General features: G+C 39.3%; 1 protein-coding gene and 1 non-coding gene across 2 annotated transcripts in view; one reads left to right on the forward strand and one right to left on the reverse strand.

Moving 5' to 3' along the window:
- The first annotated feature begins 2,077 nt into the window (after positions 1-2,077).
- LY96 (lymphocyte antigen 96) overlaps positions 2,078-21,727 on the forward strand; it is a 27,902-nt gene continuing 8,252 nt past the window's right edge. The window contains exons 1-3 of the mRNA XM_032421899.1: positions 2,078-2,283; positions 13,403-13,492; positions 20,783-20,911. Of these exons, the coding sequence (XP_032277790.1) occupies positions 2,172-2,283; positions 13,403-13,492; positions 20,783-20,911 (331 nt within the window). The 5' untranslated portion in view covers positions 2,078-2,171. The remainder of the gene's footprint in view (positions 2,284-13,402; positions 13,493-20,782; positions 20,912-21,727) is intronic.
- Positions 10,323-10,429, reverse strand: LOC116643302. Its single transcript, XR_004301518.1, has one exon. It is a non-coding gene; the product is annotated as a U6 spliceosomal RNA (small nuclear RNA).

The raw sequence follows: 21,727 nt of genomic DNA on the forward strand, positions 1-21,727 counted from the left end.
TTTTTTTTTTTTTTTAAGATTTTATTTATTTATTTGAAGAGAGAGACACAGCGAGAGAGGGAACACAAGCAGGGGGAGTGGCAGAGGGAGAAGCAGGCCTCCCGCCAAGCGGGGAGCCCGATGCGGGGCTCGATCCCAGGACCCTGGGATCATGACCTGAGCCGAAGGCAGACGCTTAACGACTGAGCCACCCAGGCGCCCACAAATAAATAAAATCTTTAAAAAAATTATGAGCTCATAGTTCTAAAGATATTTGGTGTATTTCAGTTCATTGTAGTCACCATCTTAATGTTTGTATAGTCTACAAGTAGGTTGAATAATGGTCCCTCAAGAAATTCATGTCTGGAAACTGTGAATGTTAAATTATATGGCAAAAGGGATTTTAGATCTTGGGGAGATTATCCTGGATTATCCAAATGGTTCTCAGGAGGTCAGAAGAGGTGATGTGATGATGGAAGCAGAGATGGGAGTGCTGAACTTTGAAGGTGTAGGAATACATGGGTTGCAGCTCTCTAAGATGAAAAAGTAAGGAAACAGGTTCTTCCCCCAGAGTCTCCAGAAGGAACCAGCTCTGCTGACACCTTGACTTTGGCCCAGCGAAACTGATTTCAGACTTCTGACCCCCAGAACTGTAAGAGAACACATTTGTACTGTTTTAAGCCACTAAGTTAGTGGTTAGTCATGACAGCAGCAATAAGAAACCCACCTTTGGTCACTGGGAACTGTCTTCATATTGGTTATCTAATATGCTAAGATGTTCCAGGCTCCATCTTAGACATTTTCTGCCCCAGACCTGGAATCAGCAATTTCTCCAGAGTCTTTGTTCCTTTTAGTGGGAAATGGTATTTTTGAGACCACTAGGGGCATTCATAGGTTTTTCTTCTTCTTTTTGTTTTTTTCATTTTTTAAATGTGGTAAAAAATATATAATATAAAATTTACCATCTTAACCAATTTTAAGCACAAGTTCAGTAGTGTTAGCTATATTTACATTGCTGTGCAACAGATCTCTAGAACTTCTCATCTTCCAATCCTGAAACTCAGTACCCATTAACAACTTCCATTTCCACATCCTCCCACAGATTTTTGCCTTTCTAAAAATGGGAAAGTAGCATAGTTCTTTAGTGGAATCTTTTACCAACATATGATTATTTTCCTCTAAACTTGTAGATTTTTAGGCCCTGACTCCATGCTATTTTTATTTCTGGCTACTAATCCCAAACTATGTCCTACAAAGGATTTTAAGTAGCAAAGTATCTAAAAGATGAGCTATTTTTCTAGAACAGAGTGAGAAGTTTGAAATACATGCCACATGCAAAATAATGACCATTTCATTATCAGGGCTCAAAATATTCCCTGGAGCTGTACTTTGCTTAAGTAAGTGCATTCTCAAGTTTGGTGTGGTCCCCGCCCACAATGCAAAAGTATAGCTAATATCCCGTGTCTGCAGTCTCATCTAGTCTGGCTCTGCCCTGTGGCTGCACACCTGTTGCAGAGCAGAAATAATTTGCATCAGACGATTCAGTTCAGACCTATAGGTCCAGCTCCCTGGGCCATGAGAAATTGTTGTATAAAAAATTGTTGTATAGGGGCACCTGGGCGGCTCAGTCGTTGGGCGTCGGCCTTCGGCTCAGGTCATGGTCCCAGAGTCCTGGGATCGAGCCCCGCGTCGGGCTCCCTGCTCAGCGGGAAGCCTGCTTCTCCCTCTCCCACTCCCCCTGCTTGTGTTCCCTCGCTCGCTCGCTCGCTCTGTCAAATAAATAAAAAAATGTTTAAAAAAAATTCTCTAAAAAAATTGTATAAAAAAATTGTAAAAAAAAAAAAGAATAGCAATGCAGATGGAAAAGGAGTGGCAGTCTGTTGGGATTCTAAAGGAGACCTACAGACTGGTTTTGTTACTATTGACCAGGAAGTACCTTGTTTTGTTTTTAAAGTTCTGTGTTCTTATTTGCATTACGTGTTCTAGAAGAACATATTCTAAATCATTTTGCTCTCTCCCCTTGCCGGAAGTGCTCGAATACTAAACACATACACTCAAAAGAGGAAACTCAGGAACTCAGAAATCATGTGACCAACGACTAAGTTAAATCTTTTCTGCTTACTGAAAGGGAAGAGTCTGATGATTAGTTGCCGATTCTCCTTGTATTTTTAAAGTTTTGGTGATACTGAATCATGTTCCCATTTATGCTTTTTTCCACTCTGTTTTCTTCCATATTCACTGAACCTGGGGAGCAACAATGGATCTGCAATTCCTCTGATTCCAGTGTTTGGTATACCTATTGTGGTAAGTGAAACAGCAACAAGTGGTTCAGGGTAAGTTTTCATAAGAACTTCGTGCTGCTGTGGACGGGACACAGGAAATGACAGTGTGTTCCCACTGCTGCTACTGGTGGAAAGGTGATGGCTGGTTGCTGTCCTGTGTGGATTTTCTGGATCCTTCACAGACCTCACAAGTCACAAGTACAACACACTTGTGTTGTACTTGACCTCCAAGGGCTTTTGTTGTTCCCTGTGGTCAACTCTGTCCTCCCTGAGCCCAGTTTCAGATTCTTTCCAGTTTTGGCAGAACTCTTTGCTTCTGAGCTTTTGCCTTAGCCCCAAGACTTACTGGTTCTTCTTGAGAAGGTAGAATAGTCCTAGCTGCCTTTTGGAATTGATTATTGCTCTGGTATGTGATGTTTTTTTTTCCTTCAGCACAGCAGTGGGCATATAACAGGTGCTTTATAAGTGTTTGAGGCAGTGAGTTTTGGGGAGTCTGGGAATCACCTCCCTAATTGGATGTTAGCCTGGTTCTGTCAGTTACTAGCTGTGTGACCTCGAGCAAAAAGTACTAGCCTCTCTGTGTCCCAGCTTTTTTGTCTGTAAAATGAAAGTGATTTTATAAGCTTTATCTATTTATTTAAAGAAAGAGTGGGGGTGGGGGGGAGGGGCAGGGGGAGAGAGTGAGAGAGAATCTCAAGTAGGCTCCACGCCCAGTGTGGAGCTGAGGCAGGCCTTGATCTCATGGCCCTGAGATCATGACCTGAGCCCAAATCAAGAGTCGGACGCTTAAACTGACTGAGCCACCCAGGTGCCCCTGAAAGTGATTTTAAAGCTATTTTATAAGGATTGTTGTAGGTTGTTTTTAGCATATAGCCACACAGAAACAACACTATTGATGACTTAAAAAATCAGCCATACCCTTATGCTATTAACCAGCTATATCACTGTTGTTTGTTTTTCCTACTTCTCTACAGATGTCTGCAGTCTGAAAGCACAGCATCAGGGCTAGACTGCAGTTTTGGTTTGGTATTTGCCACTGGTTTGCTCATCATGGGTTGACTGGTCTTTTCTACCCAGTAGTGTTATCAGGAAGGGTTTGATGCTTCCGAAAATGCTAGCTCCTTAAAATTCTATTGGGAAAAAGGACTGATGGTCTAATCCTTGGGGGAGATTTCCAAATGTACTTTGAGTTCTCAGAAGTTCTGTAAGAAAGAAACCTATTTAATCCCCAGATTTTCAATTTTATTTTATTTTATTTTTTGAGTGTGTGTTGACTTTTTGAAAAACACACTCTGGCAAATGCTAATATAAAGTTACTTCCAGGGAATTAACGTAATTGCCAGGTATGAGAACAAGATTTAGCCATGTGACCAATCTTATACTCGTGGCTTTTTTCCTATATGTGGATTGTAACTGAATTCCCTTGCAACTTATCTCTGAAATTTTTCCATCCTGGAAGGTCAGTATACCTCTCCCCCTCCAGGAAGCTTCCCTAGTCCACTCTGCTGCCAAGTGTCTCCTTTCTTTTGGCTTATATGTACCACACATTGATTATGTCACCTTCTATTTAAAAAAAAAAAAAGATTTTATTTTTAAGTAATCTTTACATCCAACATGGGGCTTGAATTTACAATCTCAAGATCAAGAGTCACATGCTGGGGCACCTGGGTGCCTCAGTCAGTTGAGTGTCTGACTCTTAATTTCGGCTCAGGTCATGATCTCATGGGTGGTGGGGTCGAGCCCCACATCTGGGTTCTGTGCTCAGCAGGGAGTCTGCTTGAAGATTCTCTTCCCCTGCCCTTCCCACACACACGTTCTCTCTTTCTCTCTCTCTCAAATAAATAAAGCTTTTTTTAAAAAAAAGAGAGTCACATGCTCTACTGACTGAGCCAGCCAGGTGCCGCAATTATGTCACCTTCTCTGCGCCATGTTTCACATGGCCTTTATTTTTGAGGGAGGATCTTACGCCTTTCTGTCTAATGCTGAGAAATCCTGTGGTCCTTCCCTGCTGCCCCACTGCTGTAGGGACTGAGGGGAGCAAGCAGAGAACACAGCTACAGCACAACCCTGCTCGGGGCCACGGCCACCGCCGTGTCCTTATCTTCCCTGCCTTAGAGAATCTATCCTGGCTGAGCGCAAAGTGCGTGGGTCGGAAGCACTGATTCCTGTAGGTATTCCTGTGAAGCTGGTGGTACAACAACAACACCTGATTTAGTTTTTCTGTGAGGATGAATTGCATTTGGTGAACCTATGGGGTATCTACAGTGTATCGGTTTGCTAGGACTGCCATAACAAAACACCAAAGACTGGCTGACTTGACAGAAATTTATTTCTCACAGTTCTGGGAGCTGGAAGTCCAAGATCAAGGGTCAACAGATTTGTTTCCTTCTTGCTTGCAGATGGCCACCTTCTTGCCATGTCTTTATATGGTCTTTTCTCTGTGTGCACTCATGCCTGGCACTCCCTGTGTGTCTAAATCTCCTTTTCTTATAGGGACACCAATCATATTGGAGTAGGACCTCACCCTAACAGGTTCTTTTTAACTTAATCTCTTGTTTAAAGACCAAATCTCCAAATATAGTCACATTGTAAGGTAGTGGGAGGTTAGAATTTCAACATATGAATTTGGTGGGGGTGGGAGGGGACACACAATTCAGCTTATAATCTACAGAAATGGCATGAAGTAGCTGTGTGTTCCTCAACTTTGGAAAAGGCAGAAAATGTGGGTGTGCGTGTCAGTCCATAAGACCCTGGACACATGCCCTCTTGTAAATTAGAATCATCAGACTCAGATTCGGTTCTAGCCTTTTTTTTTTTCTTCTTTGCTATAGGTAGTCCAGAAACCCAAGAATTAATGGATCATTTAATTAAAGCAATATTTACTGAGCATCTAGCATGTCTATTCTAAGCACTGAGGATATTATATAGCAGTGAACAACAAAGAAAAAAGTCCCTGCCCTTGTGAAGTTTTGTTTTTTTTTAAAGACTTATTTATTTATTTGAGAGAGAGAGAAAGAGAATGGGTGGGGGAGGAGTAGAGGGAGAGGAACAAGCAGATTCTGTCCTGAACGTGGAGCAGGACAGGGGGCTTGATCCCGTGACCACCGAAGATCACCACTGGGGCCTAATCAAGAGTCTGACACTTAACTGACTGAGCCACCCAGGAGCCTCCTCGTGGAGTTTTTATCAGTAAAATATTCAGCATGTCAGATGGTGGTAATTTCTTTTTTTTTTTTAATATTTTATTTATTTATTTGACAGAGAGAGACACAGTGAGAGAGGGAACACAAGCAGGGGGAGTGGGAGAGGGAGAAGCAGGCTTCCTGCTGAGCAGGGAGCCCGATGCGGGGCTCGATCCCAGGACCCTGGGATCATGACCTGAGCCGAAGGCAGACGCTTAATGACTGAGCCACCCAGGTGCCCCGATGGTGGTAATTTCTGTGAGAAAAAAGTAGAGCAGGGGAGTGGACAGAGAGCAGAGATGGGGAAGGGGGTTGCATTATAAAGTCGACTGACCAAGGAAAACATCCCTGGGAAGGTGACATTTAGTAAAGACCTGGAATAGTTGAGGGAGTGGGCCATGCAAGATATCTAAGGGAAGAGGTAGAGCAAAGAGCGAACACAAAGGCCCTGATGTGGGACATGTCTGGTGTGTTGGAAGGATAGTAAGGAGTCCAGTGTGGCTGCAATGGAGTGAGGGAGGGGAAAGCAGTAGAAGACGAGGTCAAAGAAGGAAATGGGGGAAGGGGGGCCTTGTAGGTCAGGGGATGGCTTATCTTCCACTGCGAGCAAAGCTTGGTCTGGCTCTTGTGTTGACGATAATCCATAACGGGGCACAGGTGGGAGCAGGAGATGTGTTGTGAGGCTGAGGCTGTTGCACAATACTCCAAGTGAGAGAGATAATGGTGACTTGGACCAAAGGAGCTGTGGTGGAGGTAATGAGAAGCGGTCAAATTCTGGAAGGAATCTGAAGATGGAGCTGACAGGACTAGTTGACAGATTGGGTGTGAGCTTGCAGCATGGCTCTCCTAGCTAAGCAGGTATATCCCCGTGTCTTGGTGTTCCCCGCTCTGAGCGGGCCAGACTCTTCACTGGCCTTTAGTTGTACCTCTTCTGTTCACTAACTTAAAATATCCTGTTTCATGCCAACCTTTTGTGGTCCATCAAAGTCCTACAGAGCATGTCAAGTCAAGTCAGCTGAATTTTATTCAGTTTAACAAGCTTTATTTAATAGGCATTGAGTTTAGTTATTGTGCTAAGGAACACTTAGAATGCAAAGGATATGTGAGATACAGCCGGAACCTCAAGGAACTCCTGGCTTTTGTCTCATGTGTAGTAGGGGGAGTAACTGTAACATGAGGATTCATTCATTTATTCTATGTGCTCAGCATGGCCACTGGGAAGCCCAGTAGCCATTTGGAGCTAGAATTCTTGACCTATGCCAAGCTGAGCCCACTTCTTCCTGTCTTTCCCATTGCATCATATGATCTTTTGATTCTTACATCTAATTATTTTTTGTATGTTGGTCTTGTCTTCCCAGAAAAATCATAGACTTCCTGATGTGAAGACTAAGCCTCATATCTCTGTTCTCCACTCTCTAACACCCCTGCCCCCTGCCCAACCAGGGGTATCCTTTAATTATTTCTTTTCCTTATCCCCCACATTCAGTGTATTGGTGATTCCCATTTTAACTATCTCCAGAATATGTTCTTTTTTTAAAAAAAATGTTTTATTTATTTATTCATGAGGGTCAGAGAGAGAGAGAGAGGCAGAGGCAGAGAGAGAAGCAGGCTCCCCGCCAAGCAGGGAGCCCGATGCGGGGCTCGATCCCGGGACCCTGGGATCATGACCTGAGCCAAAGGCAGACGCTTAACCATCTGAGCCACCCAGGCGCCCCTCTCCAGAATATGTTCTTAAGCCAACTACTTCTCACTGTCCTCTGCTCACCACTTATACCCCCCTGCTCACCACTTATACCCCCCATCTCTCCTCTGGCTTCTGCAGGAGCCTCTCAGATTGTCCTCTCTCCACTTCGATTCTTGTCCCCATACAACCTGTTCTTGGCCCAGAGACCAGGGAGGTCTTTTGAAAATGCAAATAAGTCAGACAATGTCACTCTCCTTGCTTAAAGCTTTCCAGTGGCTTTTCATTACAATTAGAGTGAAGTCCCAATTTTATACTAAGTCGTCCAAGACCCCTCCAGATGGCCCCTGCCTACTTGTCTGATCCCGGTGATTCCCACCCACCCTCTTTCATTATTTGCCATCCACACTGGCCTTTATTATTATCATTGTTTATATTACCAACATAACACACATCAAAGTTTCCTTTTAACCATCTTTAAGTGTATAGTTTAACAGCATTGAGGACATTCACAGTGTTGTGTGATCATTACCACTATCCCTTTCCAGAATTTTCATAATCCCGAACAGAAACTCTGTACCCATTAAACACTAATTCCCCATTTCTCCCTCCCTCTGGTTCCTGGTAACTTCCACTCTACTTTCTGTCTCTGTGAATTTGCTTATTCTAGTTACCTCATATAATGGTCTTTGTGTGTGCATGTTTGTGTGTGTCTGTATGTGCATGTTTTTGTTGTTGCTTGAACATATCAAAGTCATCTCACCTCTGAGTCTGCACTTACTAGGAATCCTTCTGATTAAAACTCTCTATTTCCAGTTTCCACAGGCCTGGTTCCTTCCTGTCACTCCCTGAGTAATGTAGTTGAAGTATCTCCACCACCCCGGCCCCCCACCCCTCCATCTCCACCACATACTCACTCTGTGTCCCATGACCCTGTTTGATTTTCTTAGTAGCATGTACATTTCTCATGAGCAGGGCCCATGACTTCTTCATTGTTCTTCTTTAGTGTCTAGAGAGATGTTCGTTACATAATAGATGCCAAGCAAAAGTGAATAAGCACATATTTGTTATCTGCCGTGTGTCTAGCACTGTGCTATGTGCCAGAGGTATGAAAAACAGAGATATTCTTTCTGCCCTGAAGGTTTGTGCTATCTTTATGAAGAAGATGGATATGTAGGGGCGCCTGGGTGGCTCAGTCATTAGGTGCCCGCCTTTGGCTCGGGTCATGATCCCCAGGTCCTGGGATTGAGCCCCGCATCGGGCTCCCCGCTTGGCGGGAAGCCTGCTTCTCCCTCTCCCACTTCCCCTGCTTGTGTTTCCTCTCTTGCTATGTCTCTCTCTGTCAAATAAATAAATAAAATCTTAAAAAAAAAGAAGACAGATATGTAAATGAATAAGTGCAATAAAGATTTACAAATGAGCACTGAAGGATGGTCCAGTGCTATGAATGATAGTGTGTCTGTGACTGTGGGAGTGGGGAGGTGTGGAGGAGTCAAGGAAGGCTTAACAATGTTGATAATATTTGAATACATTTTGAGGGAGAAGAAGGAATTTCTAGACTGATGATGACAAGGGCATTCCTGTCCAAAGGGACCGCATATTTAGGTATCAGAAATTCCGTTAAAGAGGTAAAATGATGTGCTATGAAGGTTCAACTCCAGCTAACATTTCCTCCCTAGACCTCCGAGAATACTTAATGCCAACACTCAGAGGGGCACTGGTTTCATTTCCAGTGCCAACTGCAGTTGCCTGGAATGTTGGGCTAAGAAAGATTCTGAGGCTGAGCTCAGTGGGAAAAAGTGCTATGATGGATTAGCAATGCTGACCTTTATGGTTGCAGTGGAAATTGGAGCCTCTTGTGCTGGGCATTTGTTAAAACTGGTCACCACTTTCTGTAACAAACCAAATAGAGGATTTTATCATATACATGGTGACTTTAAAGTAATGAAGCTATCCTCCAGTAGTTCCTTGTAAATAATAAAATCACATTCCATACAGTGCTATATGATCTTTTGATTCTTACATCTAATTATTTTTTGTATATTGGTCTTGTCCTCCCAGAAAAATCATAGACTTCCTGATGTGAAGACTAAGCCTCATATCTCTGTTCTCCACTCTCTAACACCCCTGGCCCCTGCCCACCCTGCTGTGATGCCTGGCCCAACACTGAGTACCCACAGGGGCTCTCTATAAAGAGTTGTCTGATTGAATTGAGTTGTTGACGTTGTCCTCATAATCAGACAATTTCAGACATGTGGGAACCTTAATTGGAAATAGAGAATTGCCCTTAGTAACATGACTCTGGTGATTCACTGCTTTTAACTTGTTCTCAGCTTCTGCTCCAGGGTCTTTGGTCTGCTTGCTCTGAGGATTTTCTACAAGGCTATGGCTGGGAAAGAAGATACACATTACACTATGCTTGGTAATGCATATGAAAGTGCCCACATTTCAGGGTGCCTGGGTGGCTCAGTTGGTTAAGTGACTGCCTTTGGCTCAGGTCATGATCCTGGAGTCCTGGGATCAAGTCCCGCATCGGGCTCCCTGCTCAGCAGGGAGTCTGCTTCTCCCTCTGACCCTCCCCCCTCTCATGTGCTCTCTCTCTCTCTCTCTCTCTCATTCTCTCTCTCAAATAAATAAAATCTTAAAAAAAAAAAAAAAGAAAGTGCCCACATTTCAATACCCTAACAGCCTTTTTCTTCCTAAGAAAGGTAATAATGGGTAGTAATTATGCAAATCTTTGAAAATATAGGTGAAAATGAAGACATAAGGTAACCTAAGCCTATCACAATTCAGTTGACCACTGTCAATATTCTAATTTTGGTGAATATTCTTTTAGATATATAAAGGTATGTATTAAAAACCACAAAACACCAGAATCATACTATATGTACTATTGGGTAAACATGTTTTTAAAACTTGATACTATACGATAAACATCTGTCATTAAATATTCTAAAAATCCATTTTAATGACTGCATATTAATTTAATATATAGGTATACAAATTTACTTATTCAACCACTTCTGTACATTTTTAATTGAGATATAATTGACATATAAAATTATATTAGATATATGTATATATTGCAAAATGATCACAATAAGTGTGGTTAACATCCATCACCACACAGTTATAAATTTTCTTTTATGATGAGAACTTTGAAGATATATTCTATTAGCAACTTTCTTTTTTTTTTTTTTAAATATGGAACGCTTCACGAATTTGCGTGTCATCTTTGCGCAGGGGCCATGCTAATCTTCTCTGTATCGTTCCAATTTTAGTATATGTGCTGCCGAAACGAGCACTCTATTAGCAACTTTCAAATGTACAATACAGTTTTATTAACTATAGTCACCATGCTGTATACATCCCAGGACTTATTTATTTTATAACTGGAAGTTTATACCTTTGGACCACCTTCACCCATTTTTGTCCAAACCCATCACCCACCTCTGGCAACCATCAATCTCTTCTCTGTATCTATAAATTTAGTGTTTTGTTTTGCTTTGTAGATTCCGCATATCAGAGAGATCATATGATATTTGGTTTTCTCTGTCTGACTTAGTATAATGCCCTCAGAGGCCATCCATGTTGCAAATTGGGCATTTTTTCTTTGGTCATAAACCATTTAGGGATGAACATCTTTTGGTCAAATATTTGTGAACATCCATGAGTAGGTGAAATGACTGTTAATATAATTAATTCTATGAGAATTTTGTTGCAGGTAAACTCAATTAATTGAGAGATGTTAACATTAATTTTTTAAAAGATTATTTATTTATTTATTTATTTATTTATTTGAGTGTGAGCAGGGGTAGAGGCAGAGGGAGAGGGAGAGAGATACTCTCAAGCAGATTCTGCGCTGAGCACAGAGCCCCTTGTCGGCTGGATCCTATGGCCCTGAGATCATGACCTGAACCAAAACCATTAGAGTCTGACACTTAACCGACTGAGCCACCCAGGCACCCCTAACATTAATTTTAAGGGTTGCATTCAGGGGCAAATCCACACAAACCTGGTATCTTCTCTCCCCCCTCCTCCTCAGTGCTTTTATGAACTCTTCTTCTACACCTTTCTTGAAACTCCCTCTTCAGGAAGACTGTTCATTAATTTATTCATTTATTTATTTATTCACTCACTTAACATTTACCAGATCTCTAAGTACTTGACGTATATTTTCTATTTTGAACCAATGGAACATACGCAACGTGAAGACAGTGGATAAAAGGAGAACAATATTGATGGGAAAAGGTTAAAAAGTTCCAAGTTAGAACAAGTAATTTTATGAAAATATTTTTTGGGGAGTTTTTTTCCTCCACACAGTTTAAAGTAATTCAGTACCTTCAACTTCCACCTTAACAATATTAGGGCATTAAAACACTATTTATGTTATGGGGAGGTTTCTTTTCTGTATTTATACAATATTTTAAAATTCATTTTACTGTGGTAGGAACATTTTACATGAGATCTACCCTCTTCAATATTTAAGTGTACAACACAATATTGTTGACTATAGGCGCAGTGTCATACAGCAGAGCTCTAGAACTTATTCATCTTGCTTGGTTGAAACTTTATGCCTGGGACGCCTGGGTGGCTCAGTCGATTAAGGGTCTGCCTTTGGCTCAGGTCATGATCCTAGGGTCATGGGATCAAGTCCCACATCTGCTGAGCAAGGAGCCTGCTTCTCCCTCTGCCTGCCTCTTTCTCTCTCTGACAAATAAATAAAATCTTAAAAAAAAAAAAAAGAAACTTTATGCCTGTTGGTTAGGATTTCCCCATCTTCTCCTCCCCTTCAGCCCCTAGCAACCACTCTATGAATTTGACTATTTTAGATACCTCATGTAAGTGGAATCATGCAGTATTTGTCCTTATATAACCAGCTTATTTCCTTTAGCATCCATCGATGTTGTAGCATATTGCAAAATTTCCTTCTTTTTCTAAAGCCTGAATAGTATTGCACTGTATGTATAGGCCACTTTATTTATTTATTTATTTGTTTGTTTAAAGATTTTATTTGACAGAGCGCACGTGCACAAGCAGGGGGAGTGGCAGGCAGAGGGAGAGGGATAAGCAGCCTCCCCGCGGAGCCAGGGACCCCAGCTCAGGGCTCGATCCCAGGACCCTGGTGGCTTAACCCACTGAACCACCCAGGTGCCCCAAAAATAAAATCTTTAAAAACAAAGAAATCATGTCTGCATGCGAGGAAAATTTTACTTCTTCCTTTCCAATTTGGATGCTTTTTATTTATTTTTCTTGCCTAATTGATCTGACTAGGTCTTCTGGTGCTATGTAAGGAGTGGGTATCCTTGCTTTCTTTCTAAGAGGAAAAACTTTCAGTTTTTTACCATTGAGTGTAATGTTAGCTATGGACTTTTCATATATGGTTTTTATTATGTTGAGGCCATTTCCTCTAATTCTAGTTTGTTGAGAGTTTTTATCACAAAAAGGGCGTTAAATTTTGTCAAATGCATTTTCTGTATCTATTGAGATAACCATGTGATTTTTATCCTTCATTCTATAGAATTTTGCATCTACATTCATTGGAGATATTGGCCTGTAGTTTTCTTTTCTTGTGGCGTCTTTGTCTGGTTTTAGTATCAGGGTAATGCTGGGCTCATAAAATAAGTTTGGAAATGGTCCCTTTCAAATTTTTGAAAGTTTGAGGATTGGTATTAATTCTTATTTAAATGTTTGGTGGTAGAATTTACCTGTGAGGCCATCTGGTCCTAGGCTTTCCTTTGTTGGGAAATTTTTTTATTACTTATTCAATCTCTTTATTAGTTATAGGTCGGTTCAGACTTTCTAATTTGTCATTCCTTTGGGTATTCCCCTTGGAAAACTTGGGGCTCTGGATACATGAACTAACCTCTTGCTTCTTGAGTGAAGCTGGGGGCTAGGGGATCTTTTCCTGATTGTGCTGTGCCAGATGCAGGGTTTCTAGTAAAAGGACGTCCTCTACTGACTTTGGTGAGTCTGATTTCACATTCTCCTGGGATACAGGAAACTTTCAATTAGTTTCTGATTTCTCGCAAAGGGAATTTGTCCATGAGTTGTTGCAGAATTGGTATGTTTGTGAGGGGAAGGGGTGGGTCTTGGACTTCTTACTCTGCCATTTTATTGACGTCACTCCTCCAGGGAGGGAGATGTTTTTAACCACCCCCAAGTTTTCTCATTACATGATTTTAATGGCATCTTTTGGGGAATGATATTTAGAATACTCTACTTACTAGAAATGATTAATAATAATTTATTGACATTATCTTTATTCTTCCATTTAGATGACATGAAAGTTCCTATTTCAATAGATCTTAATCCCTGTATAACATTGAAGGGAAGCAAGGGACATTTGCATATTTCCTACATTCCAAGTAAGTTCAATGTTTTGTTTTTGTAATTCAATGAAAAGGGTTCAAGAATTATTAATGATAAATGATTGTGTTCCAAATGTACATGTATTGGTTTTCTATTTCTATGTAACAAAGTACCACAATTTTAGTGGCTTAAAACAGTACACATCTATTATCTTGCAGTCTTTGTGTGTCAGTAGTCTAGGCATGGCTTAGTTTGTCTGCTTCAGGATCTCCCACAAGGTTTCAGTTAAGGTGTCAGCCAGGACTGGAGTCTCTTCTAATGTTCAATTAGGGAAGAATCCACTTCTAAGCTCATGTGGTTGTTGACAGTATTCCGTTCCTGTCTGGCTGTTGGACAGTGATCAGTTAGTTCCTTGCCATATGGGCCTTTTCAACATAGCTTCTTGCTTCATCAAAGCCAGCAGGAGGGACAAGCTGACAAGATAGAAGTCACAATCTTATGTAGGCTAATCATGGAAGTGTCACTCTATCACCTTTGCTGTATGCTATTTGTTAGAAGTAAGCCACTAGGCTAGCTCACACTCATGGGGGAGGGGATTCCATATGACATAGGGGTAAAAATGGAAATAACTCGAGACTTCCAATAATCTAATAGGTATATCCTTTGTCAGCCATTAACTATTCAGCTCATAAGTAAAGCTGGGTTTCCACTAATCAAAGATCTGTATATGAGCAAACCACAACTTTTTTTTTTTAAATAAAGATGACCTTTCTAGAGAAAACTATGATGATGATGGGATGAAAGAAGGCAATTTTTTGGTTTTGTTTTATGCTGTGTCTTGTTTTTCCTCTTTATCATTTTACTTGTAATCATCAGTTTAGTAAAAATGAAGTTGGGTAATGGTGATAGCATCAGGATGGATGAGTGTCTGTGAAAACATACAAAATGTTCTTCCTCTCCTCCTAGTCAGCTCTGTTGCCTGTAAGTCCTAGGAAAATTCAGTTCTAATCATCATCATTATCATTATTGTTTTCATCATCACCAACATCACTTACATCCTAACTTATATTTGGAGCTTATACTTTACAAAGTGCTTTCACATAAATAAACTTAAACATTTCCCCCTGATTTTAGTTCTCCAGTTTACAAGACAAAAGACAGCTGAGAACCCAGAAATACAGACAATAAACTTGTGTTTTAATTTTCCTGAATCTAATTGTTTAAACTTATTTTGAAACTTTCTGTATTCATTAAAAAATACTTAGAAATGCATAGTGTATTTCAAGTATAGTGATAGGGCTTGTGAATTCATTGATAAATAAGATGTTCTCTTGACCTTCAAAAATCAGTGCAATAGGAGAGAGAGAGAGAAATCTGTAGATAATATGGTATGATAAGTGAAATGATAGCATTTAGGCTTAGTGGTAGCCCAGAGGAAAGAATAATCAACTTTGTTCACTCCACTTTCTTGGCCAAAGGTGAAAGAAATAATCTAAGTTTTTGCCTGGCTAACGTTCTACAATTTTTTCCTCTTTTCTCAGGTTTTGTTTTCTGCTTTATGTGGTGTGCTTTACCTGCCCTCCCCCACCCCCCATGTTTGGCAGGAGTGATTATTTACATAACAAATAACCTCATTTTCAAGTGAACCTCTTGCCCTTACACACAAGAAGCAGAATGTATCCTTCTAGGCTAAGTAGTATTGTATTATTACTTTATTAAGTAATAATACAGTACAGTGTACTTGGGGTTCTCTGAAAAGCAGATACTAAAAAAGGAATTAGACATACAAGAGATTTATTGGGGGAAGTTCTGGGAAAAATAAAAGTGAAGAGAAAGCCGGAGTAGGCAAGGAGGGAATTCAGATTAATGTGCAGGTCTGATACCTTTGAAATGAGAGAGGAAAGGAAAGAGTATTTGGTAAGATGGTCATCAGACCAAAACAAATCCCTGAGATACTCTGAGCCCGGTCAGTGGGGAGCCTTAGAGCAAAGATTGCCTGTCTGATGACAGGCAGGGGTAGTTTGGCTATAGTGTCCTTGTGGAGTTTGGTTATTATAGGAGCAGCCTTCGTCATAATAGGAGCATTATAGGAGTTTGGCTTCTGGGTGATTCTGGAGATAGATCTAAAGGTGCAGCAGCTAAAGGCTGTCTGCCAACTACCCTTCCTTCTCCCAGCAGTTCTTTAAAAGGGAGGTTTGAGTACCTCACCACTGTGGCCACCACAGATACCTTAATCATTCACTAAATACGACATTTATATAACATTTTATTAATTCAGTAACAAAATAATTATTTAGTCATATTTTAAAAATCAGATTATTTGTGTTTTTTTGGTGTTGTTGTATAAGTTCTTTACATATTTTGGATATTAATCCCTTACTGAATCCATCATTTGTAAATATCTTCTCCTATTCAGCAGGTTGTCTTTTTGTTTTATTGATGGGTTCCTTTGCTGTGCAAAAGCTTTTTATTTTGGTATAGTCCCAATAGTTTAATTTTGCTTTTGTTTCCCTTGTCAAAGTAAACAAATCTAGAAAAATGTTTCTATGGCTGGTGTCAAAGAAATTACTGCCTGTTTTCTTCCAGGAATCTTACGGTTTCAGGTCTTACATTTAGGTATTTTAATCCACTTTGAGTTTATTTTTGTGTGTGGTATAAGAAAGTGTTACAGTTTCATTCTTTTGCATGTGGCTATCCAGTTTTCTCAATATTATTTGTTGAAGAGACTGTCTTTTTCCCATTGTATATTCTTGCCTCCTTTGTCATAGATTAATGGACGATACAACTGTGGGTTTATTTCTGGGCTCTCTGTTTTGTTCCATTGATCTGTGTCTACTTTTGTGCCAGTACTATACTCTTTTAATTGCTACCACTTTGTGGTGTATCTTGAAATCTGCAATTATGATATGTCCAGCTTTGTTCTTTTTCAAGATTGCTTTGGCTATTTGGGGTCTTTTGTGGTTCCATACAAATTTTAGGATAATTTGTTCTATTTCTGTGAAAATGGTTTTAGTATTTTGATAGGGATTGCATTAAATCTGTAGATTGCTTTGGATAGTATAGATATTTTAGCAATATTTGTTCTCCCAATCCATGAGCATGGAATATTTTTCCATTTGTTTGTGTCACCTTCAATTTCTTTCATCACTGTTTTATAGTTTTCAGAGTATAGGTCTTTCACCTCCTTAGTAAAGTTTATTCCTAGGTATTTTATTCGTTTTGGTACAGTTGTGAATGGGATTATTTTCTTAATTTTTCTTTTTGCTACTTTATTATTAGTGTATAGAAATGCAATAGATTTCTGTATATTAATTTTTTATCCTGTGACTCTACTGAACTCATTTATCAATTCCAGTAGTTTTTTGGTGGAGTCTTTAGGGTTTTCTTTATATAGTATCATATCATCTGCAAATAGTGAAAGTTTTACTTCTTCCTTACCAATTTGGATGCTTTTTATTTCTTTTTGCTGTCTGATTGCTGTGGCTAGGACTTCTAGTACTATGTTGAATAAAAGTGGTCAGAGTAAACATCCTTGTCTTGTTCCTGATCTTAGAGGAAAAGCTGTCAGTTTTTCCCCCTGGAGTATGATGTTAGCTGTGGGTTTTTCATATATGGCTTTTATTATGTTGAGGTATGTTCCCTCTAAACTTACTTTGTTGAGAGTTTTTACCATGAATGGATGTTGTACTTTGTCAAATGCTTTTTCTACATCTATTGAAATGATCATATAGTTTTTATTCTTTCTCTTGTTAATGTGATGTATCATGTTGATTGATTTGTGAGTATTGAACCATCCTTGTATCCCTGGAATAAGTCCTACTTGATCATGGTGAATGATTTTTTAACGTGTTGCTGGATTTGGTTTGTTAATATTTTGTTAAGGATGTTTGCATCTTCATTCATCAGAGATACTGACCCATAGATCTCTTTTTCTGTAGTGTCTTTATCTGGTTTTGGTGTCAGAGTAGTGCTTGGCCTCACAGAATGAATCTGGAAGCTTTTCTTCCTCTTCTGTTTTTTGGAATAGTTTTTTTTTTTTTAATTAAGATATAATGTATTATTTGTTTCAGGGATACAGGTCTGTGATTCATCAGTCTTATATAATATCCAGTGCTCATTACATCACATGCCCTCCTTAATGTCTATCACCCAGTTACCCCTTCCCTCCAACCCCCTCCCTTCCAGCAACCCTCAGTTTTTTCCCCATGATTAAGAGTCTCTTATGGTTTGTCTCCCTCTCTGGTTTCCTCTTGTTTTATTTTTTCTTCTCTTCCCCGATGATCCTCTGTTTTGTTTCTTAAATTCCACATATCAGTGAAATCATATGATAATTGTCTTTCTCTGATTGACTTATTTCGCTTAGCATAATACCCTCTAGTTCTGTCCACGTCATTGCAAATGGCAAGATTTCATTTTTTTTTAATGGCTGCTATTTTTTGGAGTTTGAGAAGAATAGGTAATAACTTTTTAAAAAGTGTTTGCTAGTATTCACCTGTGAAACCATCTGTCCCCGGACTTTTGTTCGTTGGGAGTTTTTTGAATATTGATTTATTTTCATTGCTGGTAATTCATCTGTTCAAAATTTCTATTTCTCTCTGATTCAGTTTTGGAAGGTTATATGTTTCTAGAAATTTATCCATCCCTCTAGGTTGTCCAATTTGTTGGCATATAATTTTTCATAATATTCTCTTATAATCATTTGTATTTCTGTGGTGTTGGTTGTTATTTCTCCTCTTTCATTTCTGAGTTTATTTATTTGAGTCCCTTCTCTCTTTTTTTTTTGATGAGTCTGACTAAAGGTTTATCAATTTTGTTGAACTTTTCAAAGATCAGCTCCTGGTTTCATCAATTACTTAGTCATATTTTTGTAATGCTTTACAATTATGACCTGAGTTTCCTAGAATGTATTAGAATGTCTGTATAAGTGTGGGGCCATATTCATAGAAATCAACCTTATTTTTATGGGCCTATAGCTACTTAAATTCAATAAGAGCTATAAGAGCTTTGACCAAAAGTAGGTTGGGATGGAAATTATTTATTTTGAGACTTTATAGCTTTGCTAGTAAATTATTTGTATACTATTAACTGATTAATAAAAAAATAAATAAACCTGGACTTTAAGCCAAAGTTATATCTGAAAGTTCTTGGAGTTGTCTTAGCTGAGCTCAAAAACAGTCTTCTTCGTTACTGCATGAAGCTACCATATTTCTTGTCTCTCACTCTGACACCCACATTGGTATCTCTGGCCTACTGAGCCATACAAGTGGTATCTCACTTTGTCCATTGTTCCTGTGCCTAAAATGACCACAGTGATGTCCAAGGGCAAGAAGCTTCTCAAGGTGTAAACTGTTGAGATGTCAAAGCAGCACTTCCTTTCTTGGAGTCATTGAGGACTGGAATCATGCTGTGTTCCATGCAGAAGTGTTAGAAGTTTCATTGTCCTGAATTGTCATTGGTACCACAGCAGTTCTGCCATATGCCCATGTCTCAAGGAATTCCCTGTGAAAACAGCTCTTCAATTTCTACACATACCCCTGCTTTGGGAGTGGTGCAGGCCGAAGTTCATGGAGTGGACCATGGAACCACTGTTTAAAACAGACCCTATGATGTTCTTTTCCACTTTACCCTGAAAGTAGAAAAGTGGAGACAAATTAAGAAGTTTGGTGGTATGTTAGGCTCAGAGTAATGAGGGCCTGCATTAAGAGAGTGGTGATGGGGATGAAAAGGAGGCTGGTAAGATTTCCTGGGATTGTGAATTCTAATGCCTATATGGTGATGAAGATGAGGAAGTCAATTTTGGATCTGTTGGCTGAGACAGTGAGCAGCATTTGGGTAGAGATATTGAATGCATATGTGGGACAGGTGCCCAGGAGAAAGGTTGAGACTAAAGATAATGATTTGGGAATTATCACCCTATGTGGTACTTAAAGCCAGGGAGTATGTGCAAAGTGGAAATTGAGAACTGAGGCTAAAACCGTAAGAGAAGCCAATGAGGAGAAGGAGTCAGAGAGGTTGGAGAAAAACTGGAAGAGAACAGTAGCACTAATGCCAAAGGAAGGAGTTTTGAGGAAGGAGCTGGCATTCCTGTTAAGCATACCAAGTTCAGGTTAAAGATGGAAATTTTGGGGACGTCTGCGTGGCTCAGTCGTTAAGCGTCTGTCTTCAGCTCAGGTCATGGTCCCAGGATCCTGGGATCGAGCCCCACATTGGGCTTTCTGCTCAGCGGGAAGCCTGCTTCTCCCTCTCCCACTCCCCCTGCTTGTGTTCCCTCTCTCACTGTGTCTCTCTGTCAAATAAATAAATAAATAAAATCTTTAAAAAAAAAAAAGATGGAAATTTTTTCTTTTGATTATGGCTACAATGAGTCATGGTGACTTTATTAGGAAAATATTTTTAGTGAGGTAGTGGTTATAATAATTTTTTAAAAGTAATCTTTACACCCAGTATGGGGCTCGAACTCATGACCCTGCCTTCAAGAGTCACATGCTCTACCCACTGAGCCAGCCACGAGCACCACAATAATTGTTTTTATCATAAAAAATATTGTACATATTTTCCAGTTGGACCAACCGAATGAATTAGAAGGGTTGAGCAAAATGCAGTGTTTACTGGAATTTTCCATGTTAAATGGTTCTAGGGAGACCATGAGGAAATAATAACTCATGTAAATTTTTTTCTTTTTTTTTTAAAGATTTTATTTATTTATTTGACAGAGAGAGACACAGCGAGAGAGGGAACACAAGCATGGGGAGTGGGAGAGTGAGAAGCAGGCTTTCCACTGAGCAGGGAGCCCAATGTGGGGCTCGATTCCAGGACCCTGGGATCCTGACCTGAGCCTAAGGCAGATGCTTAACGACTGAGCCACCCAGGCGCCCCTAACTCATGTAATTTTTAATGAAGAGGTTGTTCTATTCTCCAAGAACTCTTTCATCAAATCTCCTAAAAAAGTGCACATGAGTTGATTATCCTCATTTCCTTTCCTTTCCATTTCTTTTTTCTTGAACTTCCTAGCATAACTGTAATTAGAACTGGAAATTTTACATTTCCGTTTGATAGTTTTCTCAAAAAACATAGGCTCCTCTCTTTTCAGGCACAGCATACATAATTCTTACTGTGGAATATCCTGTTTGGTTGCATTCTACTAATTATCCTCTTAGAACTTCAGTTTTCTCATCTGTTACAGAGGGATAGCAATGCCCACATGGTAAGTTGTTGTGATAATTAAATGAAATAATATAGGAAAGGTGCTGGGCATGTTTTAAGTATACGGTACAGTACATGTGAATTATTATTTATAAAGGAATCTATTATTTGAAGGACTAATGGGATTTTTTTTTCTTTTTAAGGAAGAGATATTAAAAAATTATATTTCAATCTCTATTTATCTATTCACTCCATGCATTTTCCAATGCGCAAAGAAGTTATTTGCCGAGGATCTGATGATGTTTATTCTTTCTGCAGAGCTCTGAAGGGAGGTAAGTATTCAGTTCATATTATTTTCAGAATAGAACAGAATAGTTTATGAGAATGTTCTGAATATTAAATGCCCTGAAAATGTGCAGTTCCTTTTCTAATAATTTTTTTTTATCCAAAGTTTTTACTTTTAGCAGCTTGAACAACATTTTACAATTATGTCACTTATTTAAGTGTATTTGAAGGTATATTAAAATTTTTGCCTTGTTCAGATTAATATTGTACATTTACCATTGGTTATAGATCCCTTTTTCTAAGCATTACAGTTATTATTTTTTATAGAAACTCACTGAACCACAGTCAAGGGAACAGGATTGGTGGAATCAGAGGGGAAAGAAAAAAAAGGAATTAAAAAAATTTATTAAAAAAAAAAACCTCACTAGATTTTTCTAGTGTTTTCTTCAAGGTCTTCCCCCACTTTTTTCTACCCTGATGTTATTCACAGAATCACAAAATTTCAGAGCTTAGGACCTTAAAGGCTACCTATTGCAAACTCATGAATTTTTCCTTAATAATTTTTAAACTAGTATTTTAAATAGTTTAAATGTTTATAAATATTATACTGTCACATTACCAAAAATTGGAAAGTATAAACAATAAAAATATCACAGAATCATATTTCTAAAAACATTTTGGAGTATTTCCTTCTGATTTTTCAATGTATGTGCATTGCTTATGTACTTATAAGTATACTACACTATAATAGTTTTCTTTTTTTTTTTTTTAAAGATTTTTATTTATTTATTTGACAGAGAGAGAGACAGCGAGAGAGGGAACACAAGCAGGGGGAGTGGGAGAGGGAGAAGCAGGCTTCCCAC

This window comes from Phoca vitulina, unplaced genomic scaffold, assembly GCF_004348235.1.
Source record: "Phoca vitulina isolate PV1807 unplaced genomic scaffold, GSC_HSeal_1.0 scaffold25, whole genome shotgun sequence".
Lineage (NCBI taxonomy): Eukaryota > Metazoa > Chordata > Mammalia > Carnivora > Phocidae > Phoca > Phoca vitulina.